At 49.3% G+C, this 24,497-nt stretch overlaps 1 protein-coding gene across 17 annotated transcripts in view; it reads right to left on the bottom strand.

Moving 5' to 3' along the window:
• The window catches only part of FGFR2 (fibroblast growth factor receptor 2), a 99,978-nt gene that overhangs the window by 61,170 nt on the left and 14,311 nt on the right, over positions 1–24,497 (bottom strand). For 10 of the 17 annotated variants that reach the window (XM_073904094.1, XM_073904095.1, XM_073904096.1 and 7 more), the window contains exons 3-5: positions 12,388–12,654; positions 11,417–11,494; positions 1,403–1,572 (exon numbers count right to left, since the gene is read on the bottom strand). In XM_073904094.1, coding sequence (XP_073760195.1) covers positions 1,403–1,572; positions 11,417–11,494; positions 12,388–12,654 — 515 coding nt within the window. The remainder of the gene's footprint in view (positions 1–1,402; positions 1,573–11,416; positions 11,495–12,387; positions 12,655–24,497) is intronic. The other 7 variants (XM_073904099.1, XM_073904102.1, XM_073904100.1 and 4 more) reach the window with 2 other exon arrangements.

Raw genomic sequence — 24,497 nt, 5'->3', positions numbered from 1 at the left:
AGCCCAACAACCTGCAAAGAAGTGAGTCCAACAGCCCCGGGAATGAGACTGGGAGCAGGTCTGTCCCCACAGCTGATCTTACAAATGAGACTCCAGACATAACTGAAATCTTAGTCCTACGAGAGACCTCGCCGTGGAAGGCCCAACTAAGCCACACCTGGAAAACTGTGATAAAAAAATGTTGTTTAAAGCTACTGCACTTTGGGAGAATTTGTTACACAGTAATAAGTAACCAATGCACTGACTCACGGACTCATGCTATCCAAACGGACCAAAGAATGTCATAGTCAAATTCCTCCAGCCTTCCTCATACACTACATTCCTCAAGGCCTCCCCTTTCATACTAAATAGTGCAGAGAGACTCCCATGTCTCTCTTCCCGAGACACCCTTCCTTCAAACTCAGCCCAGGTTCCCTTCCTGACCTCTGTTATCCTTAGCCATCCCAAGAGCCAACATCCTCTCTCCCTGCACGCCCACAGGACAACATGCTCTTCTGACTTTGGCCCACTCAGATCACGGCTCTCTGGTCTGTCTTCCCTTCAGGACGAGGAAGCCCCGTGAGCTAAGGCTGTGTGCTGTCCAGCCCTCCGAGGGTGCCTGCCCCCAAGGATGCTCATCAATGTCCACTGACTGGATGAACAAGAGCCTGAACGGGCATTTACAGGCCTCTTTAGGGAGACGGCTGTCAAGCTCCACCTCCCCCAGAGGGGGGAGACTACACTTCACCACCTTCTGTGATGGGCTCTCCAGAGCCTTGTAGACGGAGGACAGAGATGGCCTGTCACCATGGAAGCATTCTCTCTTCATAAACACTATTTCATACCCAGCGTCTGAGCCAAGTCCATCCATACTCACACAACCCTGCTCAAACAGGGCAAGTATACTGACGCTTCTCCAATTCTGCTTCAGTTTTAGTTTTATAGACTATAAAGCATATAGAAAACAGACTCTCAACTTTCTACCCTCCTGTTATTAAACTCTTCTCGCATAAAGAACAATGCCAACGGGGACTGTGCTTTTAAAGCATGTGCAAGTCCAGGAAAACAGTTTTAAAAGATCAACTGTGGAAATGACCGATGAGGAGAACGACTGATTTATTTTTTTTTAAGATTTTATTTATTTACTTGACAGGAGGGGGGAACACAAGCAGGTGGAATGGGAGAGGGAGAAGCAGGCTTCCCACAGAGCAGGGAGCCCGACATGGGGCCCGATCCCAGGACCCTGGGATCATGACTTGAGCCGAAGGCAGACGCTTAACCGACTGAGCCACCCAGGCACCCCGAGAACAACTGATTTAAAAATATATATATATTTCCATCCGGTTCCTGCTACCTTTCAACTACTTAAAAAAGAGATTCATAAAAACGTAAGAAAGAGAACATTTTGAAAACTTCATTCTACCTTATAGCCTCCAATGCGATGTTCCTGCTTAAAGTCCTTTCCATTCTTCAGCCACCGCATAGTTGGTGCTGGATTTCCCCCAGCCGGACAGCGAAACTTGACAGTATTGGCTGCAGGGACGGCATGAAGTCGCTTTTCCATCTTTTCTGTGTTGGTCCAGTACGGGGCTCCTGGGGTGGAAAACACGGTTAAAATGTACAGAGGACAGCTTCATTTCCATAACAGGGAAGATAATGTTACTTTGTAAGTGAGCGAGCTAACATTCTCAAAAATCTTTGGGTAGTATTTACATTAGGAAAAAAGTTTTCTGAAGTCTAGCAGATGGCCTAGCAGAAGGTCCCTGGAGATGGACTGCTTATTAGTTTGTGTCTCTTAATGGGGGAAAAAGTGTTTGAGGTACCTTCTCTCCCTTGTTCCTAGGGCCAGAATATAAATTCATGGCGAATCATGTTTTCAAATGCTACTTTATACAGTAACTAACAACAGCTAAGTCCTCCAAAATGAATCATTTTAGATCACCACACCTAGCAAATGATCACATACACATACAAGGTGTGCTCGAAGCCTGATCAGTTTAGCCACGGAAGCTGTAAAGAATAATCAATAATACAACTTACCATCCTAAGATGATAAATTATTCAGGGAGGCATCATTAATTTCCCAGTACCTTATATGACAAACCAGAAAGCCCTATCACTAACTATGTTTTAATTTTTTAAATGGACAAAAGATTTTTCAGTGGTTGTGAATGCCATAATTCTACCACCGCGTCTAAACAGGTAAAACTTAACAGAAGGCTATCAATTACATGTTATGTGAAGGTGAGCCCTCTAAATGGCCTGCAAAGTCATGGATACAAGTGATTCTTTAAACTCAAGAGAAGAGATAACTTTTTAAATTGCCAAACGAAGGACATTTTATCTAAGTAGGAACCACAGCATCGATCCAGAATACCACTGTAAATGCTTCATGCCTGCCAACAGCGGCTAATGAGCACTATTGACTGAGGGCTTCTTATTTGCCAAACCAAGCTCTAAAAACTCTTACATGTTTAGCATATTAATCCTGACACCAATCTGAGGAGAAAGGCATTATTATAACCCTTGTTCACAGACAAAGAAACTGAGGCACAGGGAAGATACAAAGCTAGGAAGAAGGGCAGGCAGATCTGAGCCAAGCGGTCTGATTCCGTAGCCCACTGTCTTTGCCCCTACTCTCCATGGCTGGTAAGAACCAGCTTCTCCAAGGGGTCGAAATCCATGCCTTCAACCACTCTGATGTTTAAGACCGGAGTCCAGGACAGCCAGCCCTTGCCAAAGGCACACTGCCTTCTTGATTACTGCCCAAAAGTTTCACTCAAATGTCGTACAGCTATTTAACTTTTCACATGTATGTTTCTGTCTTAGCAAACGGGCGGCCAAAATTTCCCTAAAGCATCCATCAACAGGGCCTTGCACCTTCTAGAACATTCTATAACACTGAAATTCTAGAAGACTGATTCATAACTGTGTTTACCACTGATGAGGGTTAGACTGAGCAGCGGCACACACATTTCACAAACCAGAGACAAACGGGTCCAGGCAGGGGTTTTGTCTCTGATGTGAATTTACAGGTCTCCTCCTCTATTCTGTGGATGACGGAGCTCGCTCCCGGGCGGGGGTTAACAATCCCCTTCACTTAACAGCCAGACTCTCATGGCAGAATGAGGAATTGGAAAAACTGCGTTCAAAACACCTACCCTTGTTTGCCTCACCCTTGCTCTTGAAACCTGACTATAAAAGGTGGAGCTGAGATTTCTTAACAAGGGCATGCTGAATCTTCTTTATCCTTGTTTATCTAAGTATCAGTGTAGATGTAGATGGTGTCTACACAATGCCAAGACCTTGCAGGCAAGGCAAAACTGAGGCGGTCATGTGTACCAGAGAAAGAAAGGCCAGAGCAGGGGCAGGAGGAGAGCCAAGGGAATAAGAACAGGGTTGCATGCTTTCCTCTGAATCCAGTTGTATCTGCAATGAGTAGGCAACTTGGTGGCCATTTGGCTTTGGGTGTCGAATGCCCATAAACACACCCATTCTTGTGAGGGCTCACTGGGGAGTACTTGATTGCTATTCATCACAAGACTCCCAGAGCCTGGCATATACTGGAACAATTTCAATAATCTTTCATTTTAAAAGCTTCTACTTAGAAAAATCCATCCACAGCACAGCCACTAAAAAGAAACCATTAAGAGCACAAAATAAATAATGAGCTTTGTCGCTACACAAAGACTTTTATAAATCTGACCTAAATGAAAAGCATACCTCATGCTGTCAGGTGTCTATACTCATGTCATTTGTTTAAGTAAACACAATGGCCTATTCATACGAATTAGCTAAATATTAATGTAGTAACTCTTTGAGATAGCATCAATTACAGCTGAGCTGATCCTCTGGAATGTCTTTCCATTTTCATATAAAAGAAATCAACAGATACGTGCTTACATTCCATCAGGCATGATTTGTACGTTCCCTAAAATGTTAAAAAGTCAGATTTAGTTGAAGGAACTAGGAATGTTGCCGGAGCGAGGCTGTCAGGGAGGCTGTAACCCACACAGGGATCACCCCAGACCACATGAGCCCGCACGGTTATGGCCTGTGGCAACATCACACTGACAGCCGGCACCTTTGTCTTGGCACCTAAGGAATGATTTAAGGACAAGGGCGAAAAGAATTTTGCTGGAATTTCTGGCAGGAAGCCACTTCCCTGGGGTAAAATTTCAATCGTCAAAACTGCACCTATAAAATCTGCTCGTGCAAAATAGATGCACGGCCACGAAGCAGGGTATGGGCACCCAGCTTGTCATCTAAAATCGCAGGGATGCCAGGTGGGCGGGGCACTGTGAAATCTAATCAACAGAGTAGAAAATGGTCACCTACACGGCTACCCCCTTGAAACCTACATCTGCAACACTCTTTTCCTGAATACCTGTAAATAGTGACTCGACAGAAAAGCCGTTGAGCCAAGTTTTCCAGCTTGTCTGTGTGGCAGTGGTGGGCCACCCCAATGCTCTGCCCAGTCCCACTCACGTCACACAGGACAACACACTTCTGTGACCAGACTTTCCTTGAAGATTTTGGCTCATGAATTTTTTTAATGCGCATGATGCTAGAGGGGAGGAATTCTTATTTTATAATGGCTCCTCCTGAAATAACCTAGTTTTATGTGGAGCCTGAAAGGTCTAGAAAAATAATGAGACTGTAGGACTAGCCCTAGCTGCACTTTCTTCATCGGTGGCCTCATATCCTCCACGAACTTTGCATTCAATATTTCCTGCCATTTTGGCAGTCTGGACACACGGAAATGCCAGCCACTACCCCCCCAACACACCCCCCAAGAACAACAACGCAGCTGGTGGGAGACCAGGACCAGGCTCCTCTTTTCATATCGTGGGTTAACTTTCACTTGCAGAAGGAACTCACCTAACAAATTAATGATTTACAAAAGCAAAATGGCCCTTGCACATAGTAGGTGTTCAGTACAAACCTTTCCTCAACAATTTTATAAAAGATGAAACCTGCAGGCCAAGGCTACATCACATTTCAAAGAAGTCTCTGAGTCTCTGAGCATCTACTTAATGGATCCTCCCTGGCATAATCTTAGGGATGTAGGAGGAGTGAGTTTAAAGTCAATCCATAGAAAAGGAATGGTGATAGAAATCTCGGATGGCGTGAAGAAATGAATTCTACTAAATCAGAGGTAAGCAAGTTGACCTATAGGATAGGTGGGTCCCTTCTGCTCCGATATTCTCAGATCTTCTGATGTAACACGTAGCAAAAGAATGATGCTCTCTTAGTCATTAAATACTAACAATGAGCTTAAAGGAACAGTAAAATCCAGGCAAAAAATAAATAAGTAAAATCCCGTCAAGGAATACTATACCTACTCAGTATCATTTTCTACACTGAAACAGTTATTGTATATTAGTGAAAATGCTAATAAAATTTTACTTTAATACAGCAGTATTCTCTTAAGATGTGCTGGTTAAACAGAGATGTATAACCCCACAAAAACTTCCCTCAATGTTCCTTCAACCTACCACCTCCATCCCACAGTGAAGATTCATCACATTCCTTTGCTAGGCCTCCTTTTTGTCATTTACGTATTTCCATCACCAGGGGGTCTCCATACTGAGATGTATCCTTTTCAATGTCTGCTGACCAGTAAGAGTAGAGCATCTGAAGGGTACAGCTTGAGTCGCCTTCAGCCCATGGAGTAGGCACTCAAGTGTTTATTGGATGGATGGATGGATGGATGGATGGACGGACGGATGGACGGATGGACATACAGAGAGATGGACAAATGTACCAGATGGACAACTACTAAAAGCTTGAGCTATAAAATGAGGGAATTGAACTGAATGTTCTGGTATGGTAAGGTCCCTCCATGTCCTAACATTCCGTCAGGTATTCTAGGCAGATAATGATTTTGTCAACACATGGTAGGATTAGAGGGTTTCTTTTGACCATGCAATCAAAAACATGGGCTGCCCCTACAGAAGCCCTTACATGCCCCAGTATGTATCTCAACATGGACACCTAAGGTCTATGGTCTCCTCTCTTTCTGAAATCAAAAACAGAATACAGCCCAGTGGTTTAAAGGAAACATGGAATCATATTATCACTGTACCAATAAGCCTCAGTCACCATCTGGTCCAACGGCTGATGTGATCAATGTCACCCAGAAAGGTCAAGTGATCTGATCAAGGTTGCATGGCCAAGGCCAGGCTGAGGCAAGACCCAGGCCTCCAGCTCTCTGGGCAATGCTCTTTCAACCACTCCAGGCTGCCCTTTGAACTCTCCCATGGTAATTAAGTCAAAAGTTCAAGATTTATGTGAGCTGTGGACCCTGATGACTGCCAACTGTATTTTTATTGATGCAAAAATAAAAAAACACAGCCTGTTTCAGCTCCTAGATTAAGTCTCACAAACTCCCTAAAGCCCCACTAAGGCCTCTGTCTTAAGTCTATAATTAGGGCCTTTAAAAATACCACTAATCAGGACATTTGAATGCTTTGACCCTGACTGGGGTGGGGGTGGGAAGATGTCTCTGAGCTCCACCCCCATCCTTCCAGTAGACTGAGGTTCGTCTGTTTTCAGTTTTGCATAAATTAAGAGAAAACAAATCTAACAAAATACAGCGATGTGAGTGTGTGCATGATTATGGGGGCAGCGGGCTTTATTTGAGAATCTCATTAAAAACAACAACTTGCTGACCAGTGAGGCATTTGATAAGAAACACATTAAAACAAGCCAGGCAAGTGACCCTCATCTGAAATGCCTGAGTCCACCGGGAGACCAGCTGCCCCGTGGGAGGTTCCTAGGATCTGCCTTCAAAAGAAAACCCTCCACTTACTCGTTATGCTGGTTGACCACAGTGGAGGCCAAGAAAGAGATAATTCAATCCAACCTTCCGGACAGAACACCATCCCTGGCTTTTGTGATAAAACACCCAAACCAATTTAGGATGAGGTTTTCATTACGAAGGAATGTCAAAAAAATTCAGGAAGCCTGTGTGCTTTGGGTTTATTATTATTATTATTACTATTATTTTTAATTCCTGGAAACTGCAACACAACATTTACCAACTTAGATATAATCTCTACTAAGTAAAAATCCCAATTAGACCAAAGGTGACGGTAAACTGTTGTTATCAGCAGGTTAATCAACAAAAGGAGTATGGAATCTCAGGCCAAGTTCCTTCATTTTCCCTAGCCAGTTCCAAAAAAATTGCCTTTCTCCCTGACACAGAGTATGGGTACTTGCAGGTCTCAACAGGAATGAAACCAAAATAGAAAACTGCCTTGTCTCTCTCTTCACTCAAGAGAAAGAACCACTCCGGGAGCAAAAATCTTGATAAAGCTGCCTTGCTGTGATTATCCCTCTAGTTTAGCAGTTAACCTGAATTTTGTCAATCATGATCTTCCCGAGAACTAAGTCTCAAGCTTTTCAGAAATATTAATCACTTAAACACAAGCTTGAGGTAATAAAAAATCACTCGAGAAAAAAAAATGGACATGCATGTCTACTTATTAGTTGCCAGATAACCCATTAAGACACCTGTATCTAGGGGAGGCAAGGACTAATTAAGTTATGCTTTCTCTGCTGAAGTAGAAACTCTGAACCTTTCAAAACCCTCAACCTGGATGCATTTCAAAAATTAGCATTTGAAATCGCAACTTTCTGTCCCAGAAAGTCTGTTTCACTAAAGGGCATATGTAAGCAGCATTATTTCCTGGCAGCCAGGCTTGCAATGACATCACAGGATTGTTCCGCTCAGGGAAACGTCTAGTGCTGGTAAGGTGTGAGGTCATCAGCTAGTCAGCTGCTAAAATATGACCTGAGAATGCCCTTCACATCTGTGAGGGAAGGACTTGACTTAAAAGGCAAGAGAAAAGTCAGGTCAATCAAATCAGCCCATTGCAGGGATTTTCAAAGCATGTGCAACAGGATATGTGAATGAACGCTGTATTTTAAAGAAGGTCTTAGGGTCAGTAAGTTTGGAAAACCCTGGGAAAGGCCAAAATTAAACGGATGTTTTACCACTGAACACTGCAGAGTTTAGTATGCTGACTGACGGACACTGTAAGTCTGAGAAAAGGGTCCTAGGAGGAGGTATTTCTCAAATTCATTTCAAAATACAACTCCTTGGCACAGAATTAGTCTGGACTAGGGTTCCAAAGGGATATACTTTGGGAAACACCAGCTTATTCTCTTAAGGCACTAAGGCACAGACCAGACCTGAGCATTACAGCTTCTCATGAGACCCATGAAAGATGTACATGAGGACTGTAATTTCACAGAATACTCCCTCAACATCCAGGCTAGTCCTTGCCTCCCAAAGTGGTCTACCCGGAAAGGCGGGTCTGAGACACGATGCGATACGGCCCGTGATGTCAGAGAACGGAACACGTGAACTTTCAAAATCAAGCCACTCAATCTACTTATGTGAGCGAGGAAATCCCTGCAGGGGAGCTCACTTTTGAGCTGAGCTGGGTCTTGTATGATGGTGTGAGAGTTAAAGTCAACCCTGAATATTGTGAAACATCCCTGTAAAAAAATCAGATCAGACCTACTTCCATGGCCAAACTTCAACAATCTTGCCTTAATTTTGGACTTATTTTTGCCCTTGTATTTGCCTGCCATGCTTTTTGTACTCTGTACAAAATTTAAGAACTCTACCAGGCAGATAAGCTTGCCGCCTTATAGCTAACCACAAAATCAAATAAACAAAAATCTAGCATACCAGCAGAGAGAACGACCTGCAATATATTTTTCAAGCCATCGGCTACAGAACTAACATCTACCAACCCAAGAAGAAAAAAAAACTTCAGACAAGCGCAGAAATGTGACTGTCAGCAGAAGATCACTGGAGCATCATTTGTTAACTTCACTGAAGAGGAACTTTCAAACACCCCCCAGTGGCATTTCCAGACCATCAGAAGGCACCAGAGGAATCAATCTGGACACATGGGTGTTTTCCAGGTGGCTGAAAATGCATGGAATTCGGCGTTTCTACAATTTTCCCTATTAATCAGGTCAGGCATTTGACACTGGAGGTGGCAAAAAATTGTTTTAATGACAACATCCCATTCCCCGCCTTGCCAATTACCCTGGCCATGGCATTCCTCTGTCCACACAGGCCACAGCTGCTTAATCTCCGCTGCCCCAGGCTGCACCTGTGAATCAGACCAGCCTAATCACACTAACAGATGGCAGAGGCCAAGTAGCCAGCTAAGAACCGCTATCACTTTAAATCGCATCTAATGTTTCACAGGCACCAAACAGAGGCAGTTCCCGACAGCAGTATCTCCCTGGTACAGCTAACACCAGCCCTTAATCACTGCAGAGCACCCATCGTGGGGCAGACTTGGTGTCATTCAAGAGCTAATTACAAAGAACCCTGGGCCCAGGGTGAAGGCATGGCATTCATTAAATGCACTCCACTCCCTGGCCCGTCTGCACAGGCACTGGGAAGATGGGACTAGTGTTCAGGAGGAAAACCTGGAGGTCTGTGGCAGGTAATCCTTCCCAATCAACAGAAAGAGGTTCAATTCACTCGGTCTACTTGTTACATAACCTATACCTTGCTGTTACATTGTACTGCTTCCCAAGTATTCCTGGCAACATGCTATGAGACTTGGTTCAGCAGGACAATGCAGCTTGCAGACATGTCAGCACAACCCAGATGCCGCCGGAGTCTGAGATCCCACGTGGGGGCACCACTTGAGGGCTGTAAACAACACTGCACCCTCTTCACCACCCTGGGGACTGGGAGAGGGGCGCTGTGATTCAACATGCAACAGGCCTACAAGTGAATGGCAGTTTTGCCTTTTGCTCACTGAATCATGAATTTCCGATCAATAACACAGGAATAATACTTTTCTCTACCTTATGTGGCTTGGGGGGGGGGGGCATTGCCTGAGCCAGCAACCAGCACAGAGCTTGCCCAAAGCAGGACTCCAAAGCAGGGTCTTTTATTGCCTCCCCTGCTAAAGCCAAAGAACTAATAGTAGGGAATGAGTGATGTCTTCTGATGTACCAGGGTTTTATTACTAAATAGTAATAACTTTGTTAGAAGGTTGGCATGAATCACAGCAGAAGACAGTTTCATTCACCCACTGTTTTATAAATAAGAGCTCTAACAGTAAACCCCTGCTCAAGGCATATCGACGTGTCGATTTTCATTTCTAGTAAGTTCTTAGAGCTGATGCTGACGCTAGTGGTCCAGGCCCTAAGTTTTCTCTTGCCAAAACAGTGAAAACTATAGCCCAAAACATTTCCCTTCTTGCCGAAGCTGCTAGGAGAGTCAGGGACAAATGCATTTCCCCACTTAACACATTATCCCAGGTCCCTAACAGCATTGATTTTCTCGTCTTCCCTTAAAGAGCCCCAGGCCTCTTTTAATAACTAATTGTCTTATTATTTAGGCCTTGTTTAAATTTATTAAACTGATGAAACCCTTCTGAAAACACGCAGAATATAACACCTGAGCAAAGAATGCCAGTGACCAGTCTAAAATCAATTTGGGAACACAACAAGCCATGTTACCGGAAAGACAGAAGGCTCTATTTTATCTTCTCGAACAAACAAACACACTCTTCTGAGCGCTGTACAAACTCATCTAATCCTCGTTAACAACCCCAACGGACACTGTAACTATTCCCATTTTATAGCTGAAGAAACTGAGGCACAGAAGTTAAATTACTTGCCCAAGTGACGGAGGTAGAGAGGCCACGTGCTTCTACACCAAGGCCACCCATGTGTCACTGCTCAGTGTTAACTGCCTTTACAAAAAGCCAGCGGCACCTGCTGGCCCCCTTCCCTATCGCTGCCTGCAAAGTAAGGCACACTACTCCCCGTATTTCCTCTCGGCACACAGCAGTGTTTAAAACGGCCCCGGTTTCTCAACCACAACACTTCTGACATCTTGGACCAGATCCTTCTTTGTTATGGGCTGTCCTGTACATTGCAGGATGTTTATTAGCAGCACCCTGGTTCCTCCCGCTGGATGCTCCTGGCATCCCTCCTTCCCCTGTTGAGACAACCAAACATTGCCCAGTGTCCCCCAGGGGAGGGAGAAGGAGGAGAATCCCCCCCACCCAGCGGAGAACCCCAGAGTTAAGCCCCGCACTGTCAAAGCAAACCAGGAGATGGTATGCGGTTCGACTCGGGTGACGTCTCCAAACCGTGAGAAACCAAAGAGAAAAAGAAAATCAAGGAAAGGAAAATCGTGACCGCTTCCCAGAGAGAGTGGCTTCTGACACAATAAGAAAGGACCGACAGTAGAGAAGGGTGTACAGGAGCACTGGTTTATTCTCAGATTCGAAAGTCAGGAGAGTAGACACAGCGGAGAAAGGCAAGGGTTGTGGGTTGTAGGCCACGGTATCCCGAAGAACGGACGAGATGACAGGTTAGAGTCCAGACTCCCCACCAGGCTCTGCTTGCTCCGGAAACTTCCGAGGTGGTCACTACTTACTCTTGTTGTTACTGTTCTCACTGACAAAATCCTCGGAACCATCCGTGTCGTCCTCGTCATCTCCGGATGAGATGGCATCTGTATTCAAAAGAATATAGCCATGGATGTGGTTTGTGCAAAGCAAAAGGCTGCAATCACGTACAATTCAGTCCTTCTGGAGAGGGCCTTCCGCAACCCGGGAGGAGCCCACGCAAAAAGTCCGAGACCGTGTTTAGCAAAGATGGTTTTAATGGCTTAAATTTTCTCTCCGTGATGACAGTTGGTCTGTATTATGATTCTCAAAGCTTTCTGCTTTCACGTTATTTAAACATGCTGTCAAGTTGGATATATCGAAACTGGATTTTAAGCTTCAAACAGCATTCAAGTCCCCAACAGATTTACTGATTGTGTTGTGACCCATCCAAAGATTCTTTCCAACACCGCCTTTCAGTTCTCAGGACCCCCTTCAAGAAGGGAATTCGTCCCTAGCCAAACTTAGCCCCTGTGTGGCCTTCCATCCGTTTACTAACTTCTGAAAGCAAACCTTTAAACTCGGCCACAAAGGGGGTCCGTGCAGTTCCCCCTAACTGCACGGAAGAAAAATAAAGGAGAGACACTCACATTTTAATAAAAGGAATCCAAAATCTTCCACATCAAAAATTTCAGTCCTGGATTCTAAATGCCAAGGATGCCAGCAGTATGGGTGGCGGAGGGAAGGGGGTTGAAGATGTGTTTTTACTTCTATAAAAGTGGACTGTCTTAAGAGGAAAATATTACTTTTGCACATGAGAATCCTGTCATTTTTAACGACCAGCCTCTCTGGTTGAGCTGGTCCCATGGAAGAACTTCAAAAACAGATCAATAACAAACTATGAAGCTCTGTGCGTGGCATCCAATTAGCAGCTCCCACTATGATTTCGCTTGTCCAATACAATTTGACCCAGAAAACGGCTACAGAGGGGAGAGCGCGGAGGGCTCGCAGGCCAACTCACCTGTGACATTCACCATGAAGTAGACAGCCTCGCTGTCTACCGGCCTAGCCGCCGTGCAAGCATAGAGGCCGGAGTCTCTAGGTGTGGCACCTTTTATCTGCAAGTATTCCCCAATAAGCACTGTCCTATTGTTGGGCCCCAAGTGTACCCCATCCTTAGTCCAAATGATCGTGGCGGCATCTCTCAACGGACAGCGCAACTCTAGCGACTCCCCGGGCGCGGCCACGTAAACTTCAGGTTGGGAGATTTGGTATTTGGTTGGTGGCTCTGCAGAAAGGTAGGAGAGAGAAGATGGAGACAGATGGGAAGGAGGAAAAGGAGAGAACGTCCAACAAAGGTCAGTGGCGGCCCGTTCATTCCTGGGAGAGGCCATTGTTGGTTTGCAAATGGCCCCAGCGGGCGTCCGCCTCTGCCCATGCCCGGGAACCCAGGAAGCAGCCTCATGCACAGAGGAGACTGAGTGTCCGAGATGTGGACCGGAGGAAGCACCCAGTGGAAGCTGCCCCGCTGAGTCTGCGCAAGCTGGGGGGCTGTAAACACACACCCGAACCCCAGTATTGAACAATATCGTACAAAAAAACTTTTCAGTCGATTGCCAATCCAAAGTCTTGCTTGCAACTGTCACACCCCGGCAATTCTACTGTGGCATTTTATTTGTAGGGACGTGTGTTTTATCATCTTTTTCATACAATGCGACTGCATGGCTGTGTGTCTACACCTACACACACACACACACACACACACACACACACACCCCTATTTTTGTTAAGACTTTTGTTGTCACAAAGCCGAGCTTCTTAAAATGAAATGCCTCAAACTCAAGGGAAACTAATGAGTCCTTCTGCAAAGCTGTAAGGCTCAGATCACTTTGCCGGTCTGGAGACCTAATTGTGTGCTGGGCAAGCTGAACACCCTGTTTTTCTTCACACCAAAAAGAACGAAATGCCCCCAGACAGCCGAGAGGTGGTCTTCATGTTGCACTGAAAAGGATCTGGAAATGAAGCCGCTGAGCACTGTGTACCTTACCCTCTGACACAGTCACAGCTGGGTCCCTCCCTGCCCACCAGCCCCCACCACACGTCCCGGGTTCCAGCCCCCTCAGACCTGTAGCTCTATGTCCTTTTAGAGGTATGCCTTCCTGCCTCACCTCCCCATTTACCCAATTCATCCTTCCAGGCCCAACTCATCCTGCTGGATGTGGGCTTGCCATCCATCCCCCAGGCCTGGGGTGACATGGATCTCCCCTCCTTGTTCACCTGCCCACTTCGCCCGCTTCTGGGGAAGCACCACAGATCCCGTGGCCATGTCCTGTCTCCCAGGGAGACAGCAAGATCTAGACAGAGGGCTCAGGACCCCTTGGGCGTCCCGCCCCACCCCCAAGCATACACACGGAAGGGCCCCGTGCTGAACAGGATTGCAGTCCCCAGATATGCAGGGCAAGAGGGGACCCGTGCAACGTGTGCAAGCAGAGATGAGAGGGAGCCACGGGTCTGTAAGGAGAGCAGCCGGAGCTGCTGGCTGGGACCCACGAGGACCCGTGAATGGGCTTTCATCCCTCACAATGGGAACTGTGAATGGTACCCAGAGTCCCAGACCCAAGAAACATCAAGCTTCCCAGCTCTGGGATGGCTCCAAATCTGGGCAGCATCACAAGGCAATTGTTTTGCCCTTTTGAGTGTAGTCTGGACAAATCTCCCATATAACAATGGAATAAAGTCACTTCGTGCCTTGGTCCCACTACTGAAGGAACAGGGAGGACCGTGTGCCTCTGGTTCTAGAAATCCTCCACAGCACCATCATCAATGGCAAACACGGGAGGGCCAGGACTCCCCAAAGGGGCATCTCCAAAGGCACACATGCCAAGATGGGCCCAGATGCTGAAGAGGATGTGGACATAAAGAGCTAACCACAACAACAAATAAGAAAAAAGTCAAATTTAACATGACAAACATACCCGGGAACAAGGGCAGAAAACCCCAACTCACAGACAGTTTACATTTCCCAAATAAGTTTGTTTTTCTCATTCAACACCTCCTGAACACCTACCACAGGCCACGCTTTACTCTGGATGCTCAGGAAGCAACAGGTCACCATGAAATCCTTGCAACACTGGCGGGACTTTAATTACAGTGGAGGTGACCGACAATAAATAAAAAATCAGCCAAAAATACAAAGTACGCGAGGTGGTCTTAAGTGTCAGGAAGCCAAACACAGCAAGACGGCAGCACCAGCACAGACCACGGGGGAGGACTCGTTCTAGAGCGGGCGCTGGGAAACTATGGTCCCCAGGCCAAACCCAGCCTTCGCCCGTTTTTGTAAACAGCCACACTCGTTCCTTAAGTATGGTCTGGGACCACTGTTGTTACAGTGGCAGAGCTGACTAGTTGTAACAGATGCCCTATGTCCTGCAAAGCCTTGCCCTTTACAAAAAGTTTGCCAACCCCCGCTGAATGGGCTGTTCAGGGAAGGCTTCCCTAGTGGTGAAGGGCACAGTGATGTTTGAGAAGCATGGCGCTGGGAACTTAGCTGGAAGGTCCTCAGGCCACTTCTGAGGTTGTTCAGGTCCCCTAATGCAACTGAATTGCGGGACTAATAGAAAGATCCTGAACTCTGAAGCCTGGGCACAAAAGGGAGAGGAGGAAATATGTGGGCAAGAGCGGGAGGAAGAAGAGGAGAAAAAGGAATTCAGTTTGGCCCCAAATCTCAGACCTTGCCCCACTTCCAGAGGCCTGGAGTCACCTCAGTACTCATGGTGCCCCAAAGGACACCTGGCCCAACCCCTTTCACAGCTGGTTAAAGTAAGGATCAGATGCCATTTGGGTCCCCTACAACTGACAAATAATTACTGAAACAGCACCCATAATGTTAGAATGAATTTACACTGGATTGGCCCGGATCATAAAATAATATTTATGAGGCCCACATGGCATCATCATCATCATCATGTCACTAAGAATATTACAACATTGGCTTTCCTTTGAGTCAGAGTTGGTCATCAAGAGATGACCGAGGAGGAGTAGCGGGACCCAAACCACAGTACTCCCCTCTCTCTTTAGGAGAGACGGGGACCCATGCAGCCAGCCTGCTTCTACCCTGGCCCTCAGATCAGGAGAACCACGTCCCTACTTCACACAGGCAGTGGGACACGCTCACACTGCTTTAAAAAATAATAATAATAAGCAAGATACTTGCACTTATGACGCAGAAAAATCTCTCCCCTGACCAAGGCACAGCCATGATTTCCCTGTTTTTAAAGGAACGCATGTTCACTGAGAAACCTTTGCCTCACCTGAAACAGGTAAACCACTAAGTCTCACTGAAACCAGAGGTGCCTGGACCCATGTCACCAAAGACACCACCACCTGCCAGTTGTAGAAGGAGGAACCGGGCACAATGAGGCCTCAAGGGCAGGGACCACGTCCTGTTTGGGGCTGGACACACAGGAACCGCTTGATAAATGGGGGCCATCCTGCACGAGAAGAGGATGGAGCCCTGAGGCCCAATTCCACTCCATTCCTGCTTGATCTCTCCACCCCCAGCCCCTCATCCACTGAAGAGCAAGAAGGCCCAAATAACACGGTGTCCCTTGTGAGGACCCAATGAGCCAACCAACAGGAACGCCATCGTCCCATCCCTAGCTTGCTGGGCCCATGACCGGCACTGCTGCCGTCGTTCTTCAAGGCTGAAAATGCTCACGGGGACTTGAGCACCACTCTTTCCAGAGGACACTCAAGAGAAAACCTGGATTGGTGGATCTCCCCAGAATGCAGGACAGTTTAATGACAGGCTCCCAACTCGGTGTAAGATGACTTATACTAAAAGCGGGTTTTTATTTCTAGTAAAACCAGGTCAAAACTGTCACCCCATTTTCCAGTTAGACGATAAGCTTCGAGGACAGTAAAATAACTCCCCCAAATACATCAATAAGGATGTTCATCCATAAGACGAAGCCACCTGACTCCAAGTCTGAACCCGTAACTACAGCATGGGAAATTCAGAAAGCGTGAGCTCCTCCCTCACCTGAGCGACCCCTTCACAGAAAGCTCACCCGGGCTGTGAGAAGCCCAGAAAGACTGGGGTGCGTGCCAGGAGGAGCACCCTCAGGGAGGGCAGCTCAGGAAGAAGGGCAAACAGGCGAATACGAAGAAGGGGAGGGCGGAAGAGAGGGACAGTGGTGGAGGGAGGGGGAATGAGCGGGAGGTGAGTGGGAGGAGGGAAGGGACGCCACACCGGTCCACTGCCACGCCACCCGGGAGCACCCCCACCCAGCTTGTGGGTTCCGGCATCAGACACCTCGGGACAAGGGGCAAGGACATGGGTGCTTTGCCTGGAACCCCAACAGCTGGCTCCGTGGAGGCCACTCCGGGCTTGGGTTTCTCTTCTGCACCCGACTCCCTGCAAACACGCTCCCCGACTGCTCTGCCCACACCTGCACAGGTATCTCCCTCACACGGAGCCAAGAAGATATAGCCAAGTCCTCTGACACCAGCGACGAAGCGTCTGCCATGGCCCCGCAGCCTCCCTGAGGTCGGTCTGCCTCCACGGACACGGCCGGTGCCCCCCCCCCCCCCCCCCGCCCCGCCCCGACTCCAACAAGCTGCTCGGCCTGCTCTGTAACACCCGACGGTTGACACAGGGCAAAGTATTCCCCGGGAGATTTAAACAATACCTTTTATAGTGATATTAACATTTCCTGGATTTTTTCTTTCCTGGTGCTACAGCTTACTTTTAACCTTTCTTGTGCAGAGCGGGGCTGAAATCCACGTGGAGCGCACAGTCCAACACTGTCCCTCATCTGATCTCGCCAAAACACAACCAAGGGGAAGCTTCCTGAAGCCCCTCTGCTCCACACCAAATACTCTTTTCAGGGACATCCGCAGACGGACACCGAATGTGCCCACCTATCGCTCATAATGTAAGTTCACAAAGAGGTGAGAAAGCTAGCACAGACGGACACTACCGTCGGACAGTGTCGCCGTGACCCAAAACAGCTAAGCGGGCCAGCAGGTGAGGTGACGGCCGGGGAGGGCTCTGTGTGTGCTGGTTCGGCACACCACACGCACACAGTGGGCGCGCGGAATTCAACTTTCTCCCCAGAAGTTCCAAACCCTGAGAGGTGCCAGCAGCAGGAGGTCTCACTGCTTCTTCTCCCTAAAGTGACTCCTGGGAGGTTAGGAAATGAAAGAGTGAGCACGCAGGCGGGGTACCCCGCATACAGTCTGTGCGATCCCCGCCGTGGGCCACCCTCCCCTCCCCTCCCCTCCCCTCAGGAAGGCCTCGTGCCCTCATTCCTGGGGAGCGGAGGGGCCTCATCTGGGCAGAGAAGGAAACTGAGGCAGGGACCACGGACTCTTGGAGGGACACTGCGTGATGTCAGCGGCTGCAGGGTAAACAAGCCCAGGGAAGCAAATCCTGGCTGGCTGTTTCCAGAGCCCAGGGGAGGGCGGGGGGGGGGGGGGGGGAACGGGACATCCCGTGAAAGTCAGAAAAGGGCCGTGACTTACCCACCCTGGCCAGGGTCACCAGCAGGACTGCCTGGGGACAACTGGGGCGGGGAGGGCGCTGGGAACAGTAAGCTATTTCAGGTAACGCTTTACGTTGCCAAACCAGCCATAGCAGCACTTCAGACTGTCACTTTTTATAACGTTTGCCTATAAACTTTCCCGTGCGGTTTTTGAAATGGCGCCCAAATGCAAAGAGAGAACAGATGGGAAGCCCGCGTGTCGCCCCGTCCAATCGCTTGCAGAGGGTGGACGACAGATTTAAACCCTTCCGGACGAACAAAGCAGCCTGTGCCTGCAGGACAACTACGTCACACGGCACAGATTCAGCCCTTCCCGGGGTTTCCTCGGGACGGTGGCTTTTCACGAGTCGAGACGACCACGGCGAAGAAACAGGAGCCCCAGCTTCGAGGATGCAGTGGGGTGGCCACTGGAAGGCAGCCTCCGACGCCCCTCCCTCTCAGATAGTCAGGGCCATCCAAGCCCCAAACACATTCCGCCAGAAAGGGTTAAAAGGGGAGAAAGAGAGAGAATAGGAAAAACAGATCACGCACTGCCGGGGCCTGGCGGGGGGTGGGGGGCAGGGTGCGGGGACCAACCTGCACCCCTCGGCGCAGCTCAGGGCCCCCACGGGAACTGTCGCACCAGCCCAGGGGCAAGAGTAGTAAAACAGCCTGGGTTTCCTGGTGCCCTCCCTGATATTGCACCGCCCTGTACGAGAGAAATAAATATCACTGCTGTGGGGCTGCCCACGTCTGGACAGAAACAGCCCACAGACCAAAGCTGCAAATGTCACTGCAATGTCACAGCGCGGGTGACACTTGGAAGTCCGCGGCGGCTGATCCTGTCTGTTCGGTTAGCCTCGACTCACCCTCCTGGTCTGAGATGGCCTGAAGCGGCCGCGCCATGCTCCAGGTACAAAGATTTACCTGGCCGATACCCAATTTTCTGTCCATGGGGCTGGAATACAAAACCCCCTCATCGCACACAGGACTCCTGAAGTATTTTTACAAGCGTGAGTTGAGGGAGTCTGGACAGTCGAGACCCTGGGCATTACGGCCCAGCTTCTCCGTAACCCACAGATGGCACCGGATCAGCCTGCCTGGTACCGGAACTCACCAACGGAAAGACATAAAGGCACCGGGGTCCCCCCTCCCCCAGTGACATCAGAAATGACCGCCCCTGCGGGCCCTACCCCGGGGCCTCTGCAGACACACAGCCAGTGAGGGCGACGGCAGAGCTGGCTCTCTCAGCTCAGACATCCTCCAAGCCTCCCCTCTGCAAGAGCAGACTTGCAGAAGACAAAAATCCTGACATCAAACGGACACCTTATAAGGCACGGGTACTACTTGTTCTTTAAGAGGCAAGAGGCAGGAGGGAGAGACAAATACGCTGCACAATATAAAGATGAAAGCTCCCTGCCTCAAGAAATACTGCCAACATAAAAACGGGGGGACACAAAGGAATCAAAGCGATGGAATGCAGATACGTAAACAGTCTGAGAGGCTGCAGATTTCTCTTTCCGACCAATTGTCGGGGTGTCTTATAGACACACGTCAGCACTTAAAACTCTCCTTGTCTGTTCCACAGGGGCCGTAACAAACACTAATAGCTACCTCTGCCACAGTAGCTTGCCTGTTCCAGAAATTCTGGACTGGCTCACATTCCTCATGATCAGACGGGATAATGGCATATGGTTCCAATATGGTAACCATTAAAAATTACATATTTAGGCACACCCCTCATATAATTTAGGTCTATCTTGGAGATACATGGCGAACAGCCTTCCAAGTTTGAAAAAGAAATGATGCTGCTGCCCATGAGAAAATCAAACTGTAGAAACAGCCAAGTACCTAGGAATGCTCATCCAAGGAGCCATCACTATCACCCGAGATCTGGACCCGACGTGGAAATATTCACCCCCTGTCTTTTGTCAGCATCTCCTTTCCTTCTGATCCTGATGTTCCAGGCTGTTAATTATCACGTTCTCCAAAAGGGGAGAGCGGGACACCAAAAGGAAGGTTTACTCCCCGTTCACGACACCTGCATCAAACTCTTATGTCCAGGAGAGCAGACTTTCCACCGGACCCCCAGGACGCAGGTAGCGAAGAGCCCCATCTGCCTCAAGTCCCCAGCAGCTCTGCCTGAACAAGAACCTCAAAAGTCAGCCCTCTGTTCAAACGGCATTTCCCAAACATGCCATTAGATTATCTGAAGCAAAAACTAGCACTACAAGTTCTGTCACAGTGGTCTGCAGCCCCGGTCGGATACAGAACGAGGGGTCCATGTGCTCGACTGCCTGCTCACCCAGGCCCGAGCCTCCTGCCTTCTGGAAACACACTTGCCAGACATGGGAGGAAGCTGGTGCTTCTCAAGACCTTCAGGGCTTCCTTGCGCACACTGCCGGTGGCCCCAGCGACTGACCCAGTCTCTCCCGGTGGGAAGGTTCTGTGCTCCCTGTATCAGGAAGGGAACTGGGGGGTGGGGGGAGGGACATGGCTGCACGAGCATGTAAAGGAATGAAGGAATGAACGGGCTTTGCCTGACCTTTAGCAACACCCTCTTTAAGATCAAGAGTGGCCTTGCAGAGGTGTCTCCTCTAAAACGAACACATCATCTCCGGCTCTGAAAACCTCATCTGCCCCCAAAATGTTTTCAGGCCCCCGAGTCCTGACAATGGCACGGCCCTCTTCCTCATTATGAAGGGGTTAAGCCACTTTCCTAATCGGATGCTCCTTCGGTTCCCACAGCTGGTCCCTGAGCCCTTCCCGGTGCCCTCACGTTAAGGCTCTGGTCCCATCTCTGTCCCCGCCCTGGTGACTCTTCTGAAAAGGACATTCTGGAGACGTTAACACACTGAAAACAGACCTAAGTCCCAACGTGCCCGCTTACAACCTATGCGACCGGAAACAAGCCTCTCAGTTTTTGTCATCACTTCTTGTTTCTTCACCTGCAAGCCAGGAACGTAATAAAAGAGAGAGTGGGCAAAAAGCAGCTAGCTCCGGCCCAGCCCTCCGCAGAAACACGAAGGTATCCGCCAGCAGGAAGACCTTCCGGCCGAAAGCACTGCTCCTCAGCGGCGGTAGACAAAGCACGAAAGAAAGAAAAGCCCCCACCCAGGTGCGCTCAACACGGAAGGATGGGGATGCAGCACACCAGAGGGGACCCCTCTATTATATTCCTAGCACCCCTAACACACAGGTTAGTCTTAATCATCTCTAGTGTCATTCTGTTTTCTGCTTGTGCACGTGTGTGAGTTCTAACCACAGAGCCCTGTGGTGGAGTTCTTGCCTTCCTGGGACCTCCCCCTCCTTCCACACCCCCTGCATCTGCAAACAGGTGCCGAATCCCACCCCTGGCTCTGGTGCTCCCTTCCCGGCACTCTGTTCCCCTCCGTCTCAGGGGCTCTTCCCATCCACTCCAGGGCAATGCGGCTCAAGACCCTGCTCACAGGCTTCCCCTTCCAGCTGCCCAGCTATGGAGATGCTACCCCAAACCCGCACGTGCCCTTCCTTCCACGGCTTCCCCACCTGCAGCCTCTCGCTGAGTGGAATCACCAGCTCCAAGTCCGCCCCAAAGCCCCGCTTCTCCCTCCCGCCTCCCATCGGATCAGCCCCTGCATCTGCACCCCCGTGAATTCTCTCCAAAACAGCTCTGAAAAGAGAGCAAAGACAAGACCTCACTCGTGCAGGTTCACTCTGAGCCCCTAACTTTTCTCCAAAAGACCTCTACGATGCCCCCAACCCACCGCCACAGTCCACCCTATGTATCCACCACGGACCACCGGAGCAAGCTTCTGAAAAGCAAATCTGATCTTGACTTAAAAAAAAAAAAAAAAAAAAGGCAGAGACCACTCCCCACTCTGAGAGGGTAAAACCCAAGGAACATCACCCACATTCAGGCCTTGGTTGCTCCAGGCCCCAGGTCCCTCTCCACCCTCTCCCTCACACCCTAGACTTGTCTGTTCTAATGGGCACTCTTTCCTCTACCTGGAAACCCTGTCCCACTCTGCCTGGCAAGCTCCTATTCAGCCTTCAAAGCCCAGCTCAAATATCATCTCCTCTGTGAAAATGCCTGATTCCCATTATCACTGCTCTCATCTCCAAGACACTACAGCCTCTGTTTATACATCTAGTACATACACAGCCAAATATAGTCCGCCTCCCCCACCCATCCCCTCCAACTGAGCTTCTTGAGGAGGGGATCAGCACAGTGCTTCTCAGACTTTATTTTGCATAAAGACCACCTGGACAGTTTATTAAAACACAGCCCCTTGGGCCCTACTTCCAAAGTTTCGGCATCAGTAGAGTAGAGTAGGGTCTGAGAGTCTGAATCTCCCACAAGCTCCCAGAGCCCACACTGGAAGAAGTTCAGTGCCAGTGTCCAAGGGCAGTCTGAGACCTGGTTTTGCAGTGGTGAACCCACATCAACTTGGGCGGCCCCTTCCCAGCGCTGAGCCTGAGTCCTGGTTTATAGAACAGGAAAAACACCTCCGGGCTAGCCTGCTGCTGGTCAAGGTCATCATGAGGACAAACCAAGAGGCTGCCTACGAAGGCCTTTGTCAACCCTGAAGTGGGGGGCACGTCTGAGAAAAAGCACCCCTCACCCCAGCTCTGGCCAGGGTGGGCCTCGGTTCCTCTGTGCGGGTTGTAGCTTAATGCTAACTAAGCAGATTTTTTTTTTTTTTTTGCCCCAACCACATGGGAACCTTGATTTGCATTCCTCTGACTTTAAGACAGGGTTTTCTTTCAAATGTGCAAATCTGTCACATTCTATCTATGTAAGTTACCTAAGTGGGGATTTCTGGAATGTTCGCAAATGGAACTAAACATCCCAGGATCTTGCCAGAGTTGTTATCAACACCGATGACACCTGTTTGATGAATTTAGTTGAGGGAAGAGGCCTGTGGCTTATTAAAATAGCATCTACTGTTCATCCATCCAACAAATCAGGGATACCTGATATTTATATGTGGAGCATAGAAACCCCAGCAGAGTTCCCTTGACAGGACGCCTCATCACAACCCCACAGCATGCCGGGAGTAACCCTGAACACCAAATCCCTCGGGCAAGGGGCTCAACCCATGCCCTGCACAGGTCCCAAGCTCGAGGAGCCAGGCTACAGCAAGTGGGGTAACCGGCCTGCTTTCCAGAGACCATGTCCCAAAGCCAGTCCTCAGACTACACTCCAGAAGCAAGTTTTCAGGGGTGGCAAGTCACCTTTCCACACTTACTGTTACCCCTGGCTCCTCGAAGCTGCCCAGGACCAGCTCACCCCCTGACGTGGACATAAACAGTCCACAGTGCATACTCAAGGGGGTAGGTACATTTGCCCTACGAGTCCCTGAAAGGTCAGATGGTGTCCAGATGCTCTGTGACATCTTCCCCCAGTCCTTCCCTCAGTAAGTACTTTCGGAACATGTGAATATAGTACCCCCAGGGACAAAAGAAAAGGGAAAGGGGGTGGGCCAAGAGTTAGGCAAGGCCGCCTCCTGCACTTCAACTCGGGGCCCTTTGCCGGTACCAATCGGCAAGTTTACTTAAAGGGCTGGACCTTTCTACTCTCAGCAGGACCCCAGCTCCAACACTTGTTCAGAGTCTGCAGCTGTGTCCCAGGACTGCCCCCCCCCCCCCCGCCCCACCAGCAGCATCCCAGCCATTTACAAATGAAGGGACAGCAGCTGGATACTGGGAAACAGATGGCCCTCCTCATTTGAATGGGTTTGATCTGGCAACGCAGGCCTCAGCAAGTTCAGGCCTGGCCGGGGCAGAAATCATGTTCAGGCTGAAGGCACAGATTCGTAGCCCGAGGGGGCTTTAGCAAGGAGCTGGGTCAGGATGGCCTCTTGGGGAGGTTTCCTAAGGTCGGAGGGGGCAGGGAGCCTCTGCGGTGGGAGGGGCATATCCCCAGCTGGCTTTGCCCCCCAAGACCAAGAAAGGCAGGTCCAAGCCCCAGGGATCACTTTTCTCCCATGATTTACAGAGAAAAGGAAATTTTCCCCCTGGGCGATCCTGTGCCCCAGGACTGAAACCACATTCATTCAGGAAATTCCAAATTAAGCAAGGTGCCACCAGGGTTAAACCCTAACCTTTCTCCTAGGCCCTAAGCCGCCTATTTGCATAGAAATAAAACCTTCTTGAAAACAAACTTTGCAGAGATCCCGCTTCTCCAGGCAGAGACCCTTGCAAAAGCCACCAGAGCATCTCATCTTGGAAGGGGCTGTGCTGGGCCCCCAAGCATCCGGGCCTGCTGTGGAGGACATACCTGCCCTTTTTAACCCAAGACTGTGCCACACCCCACTCCAGGGAAAAGGAGGGAGCCTTACTTGAACCCCCAGGTCCTCGAGTGAGGCCCCACAAATCGGTGTTCACTACCCAGGCCAGGTCCACCGGGCTTCCCTGCCCTGCACCATCCCCCTGCCTCCATGGTAACCTGGTAAACAACTGCAGCTCCGGAAAAAAGAGACAGTCGAGGAGGAGGATGAGAGCTACCCCTGACCACCTGTCCACAGGCCACACCTTTAAGGGTGGGCACCTCTGGGCAACAAGTGAACGCGGACAGAGGCCAGCAGAGGGGCCAAGCCCTGAGCAGTTCCCAAGAGGCGCAGGA

Source organism: Callorhinus ursinus, unplaced genomic scaffold (assembly GCF_003265705.2).
Source record: "Callorhinus ursinus isolate GAN/ISIS: 27379988/994484 unplaced genomic scaffold, GSC_fseal_2.0 scaffold20, whole genome shotgun sequence".
Classification (NCBI taxonomy): Eukaryota; Metazoa; Chordata; class Mammalia; order Carnivora; family Otariidae; genus Callorhinus; species Callorhinus ursinus.
This window is presented reverse-complemented; position numbering and strand designations above follow the sequence as displayed.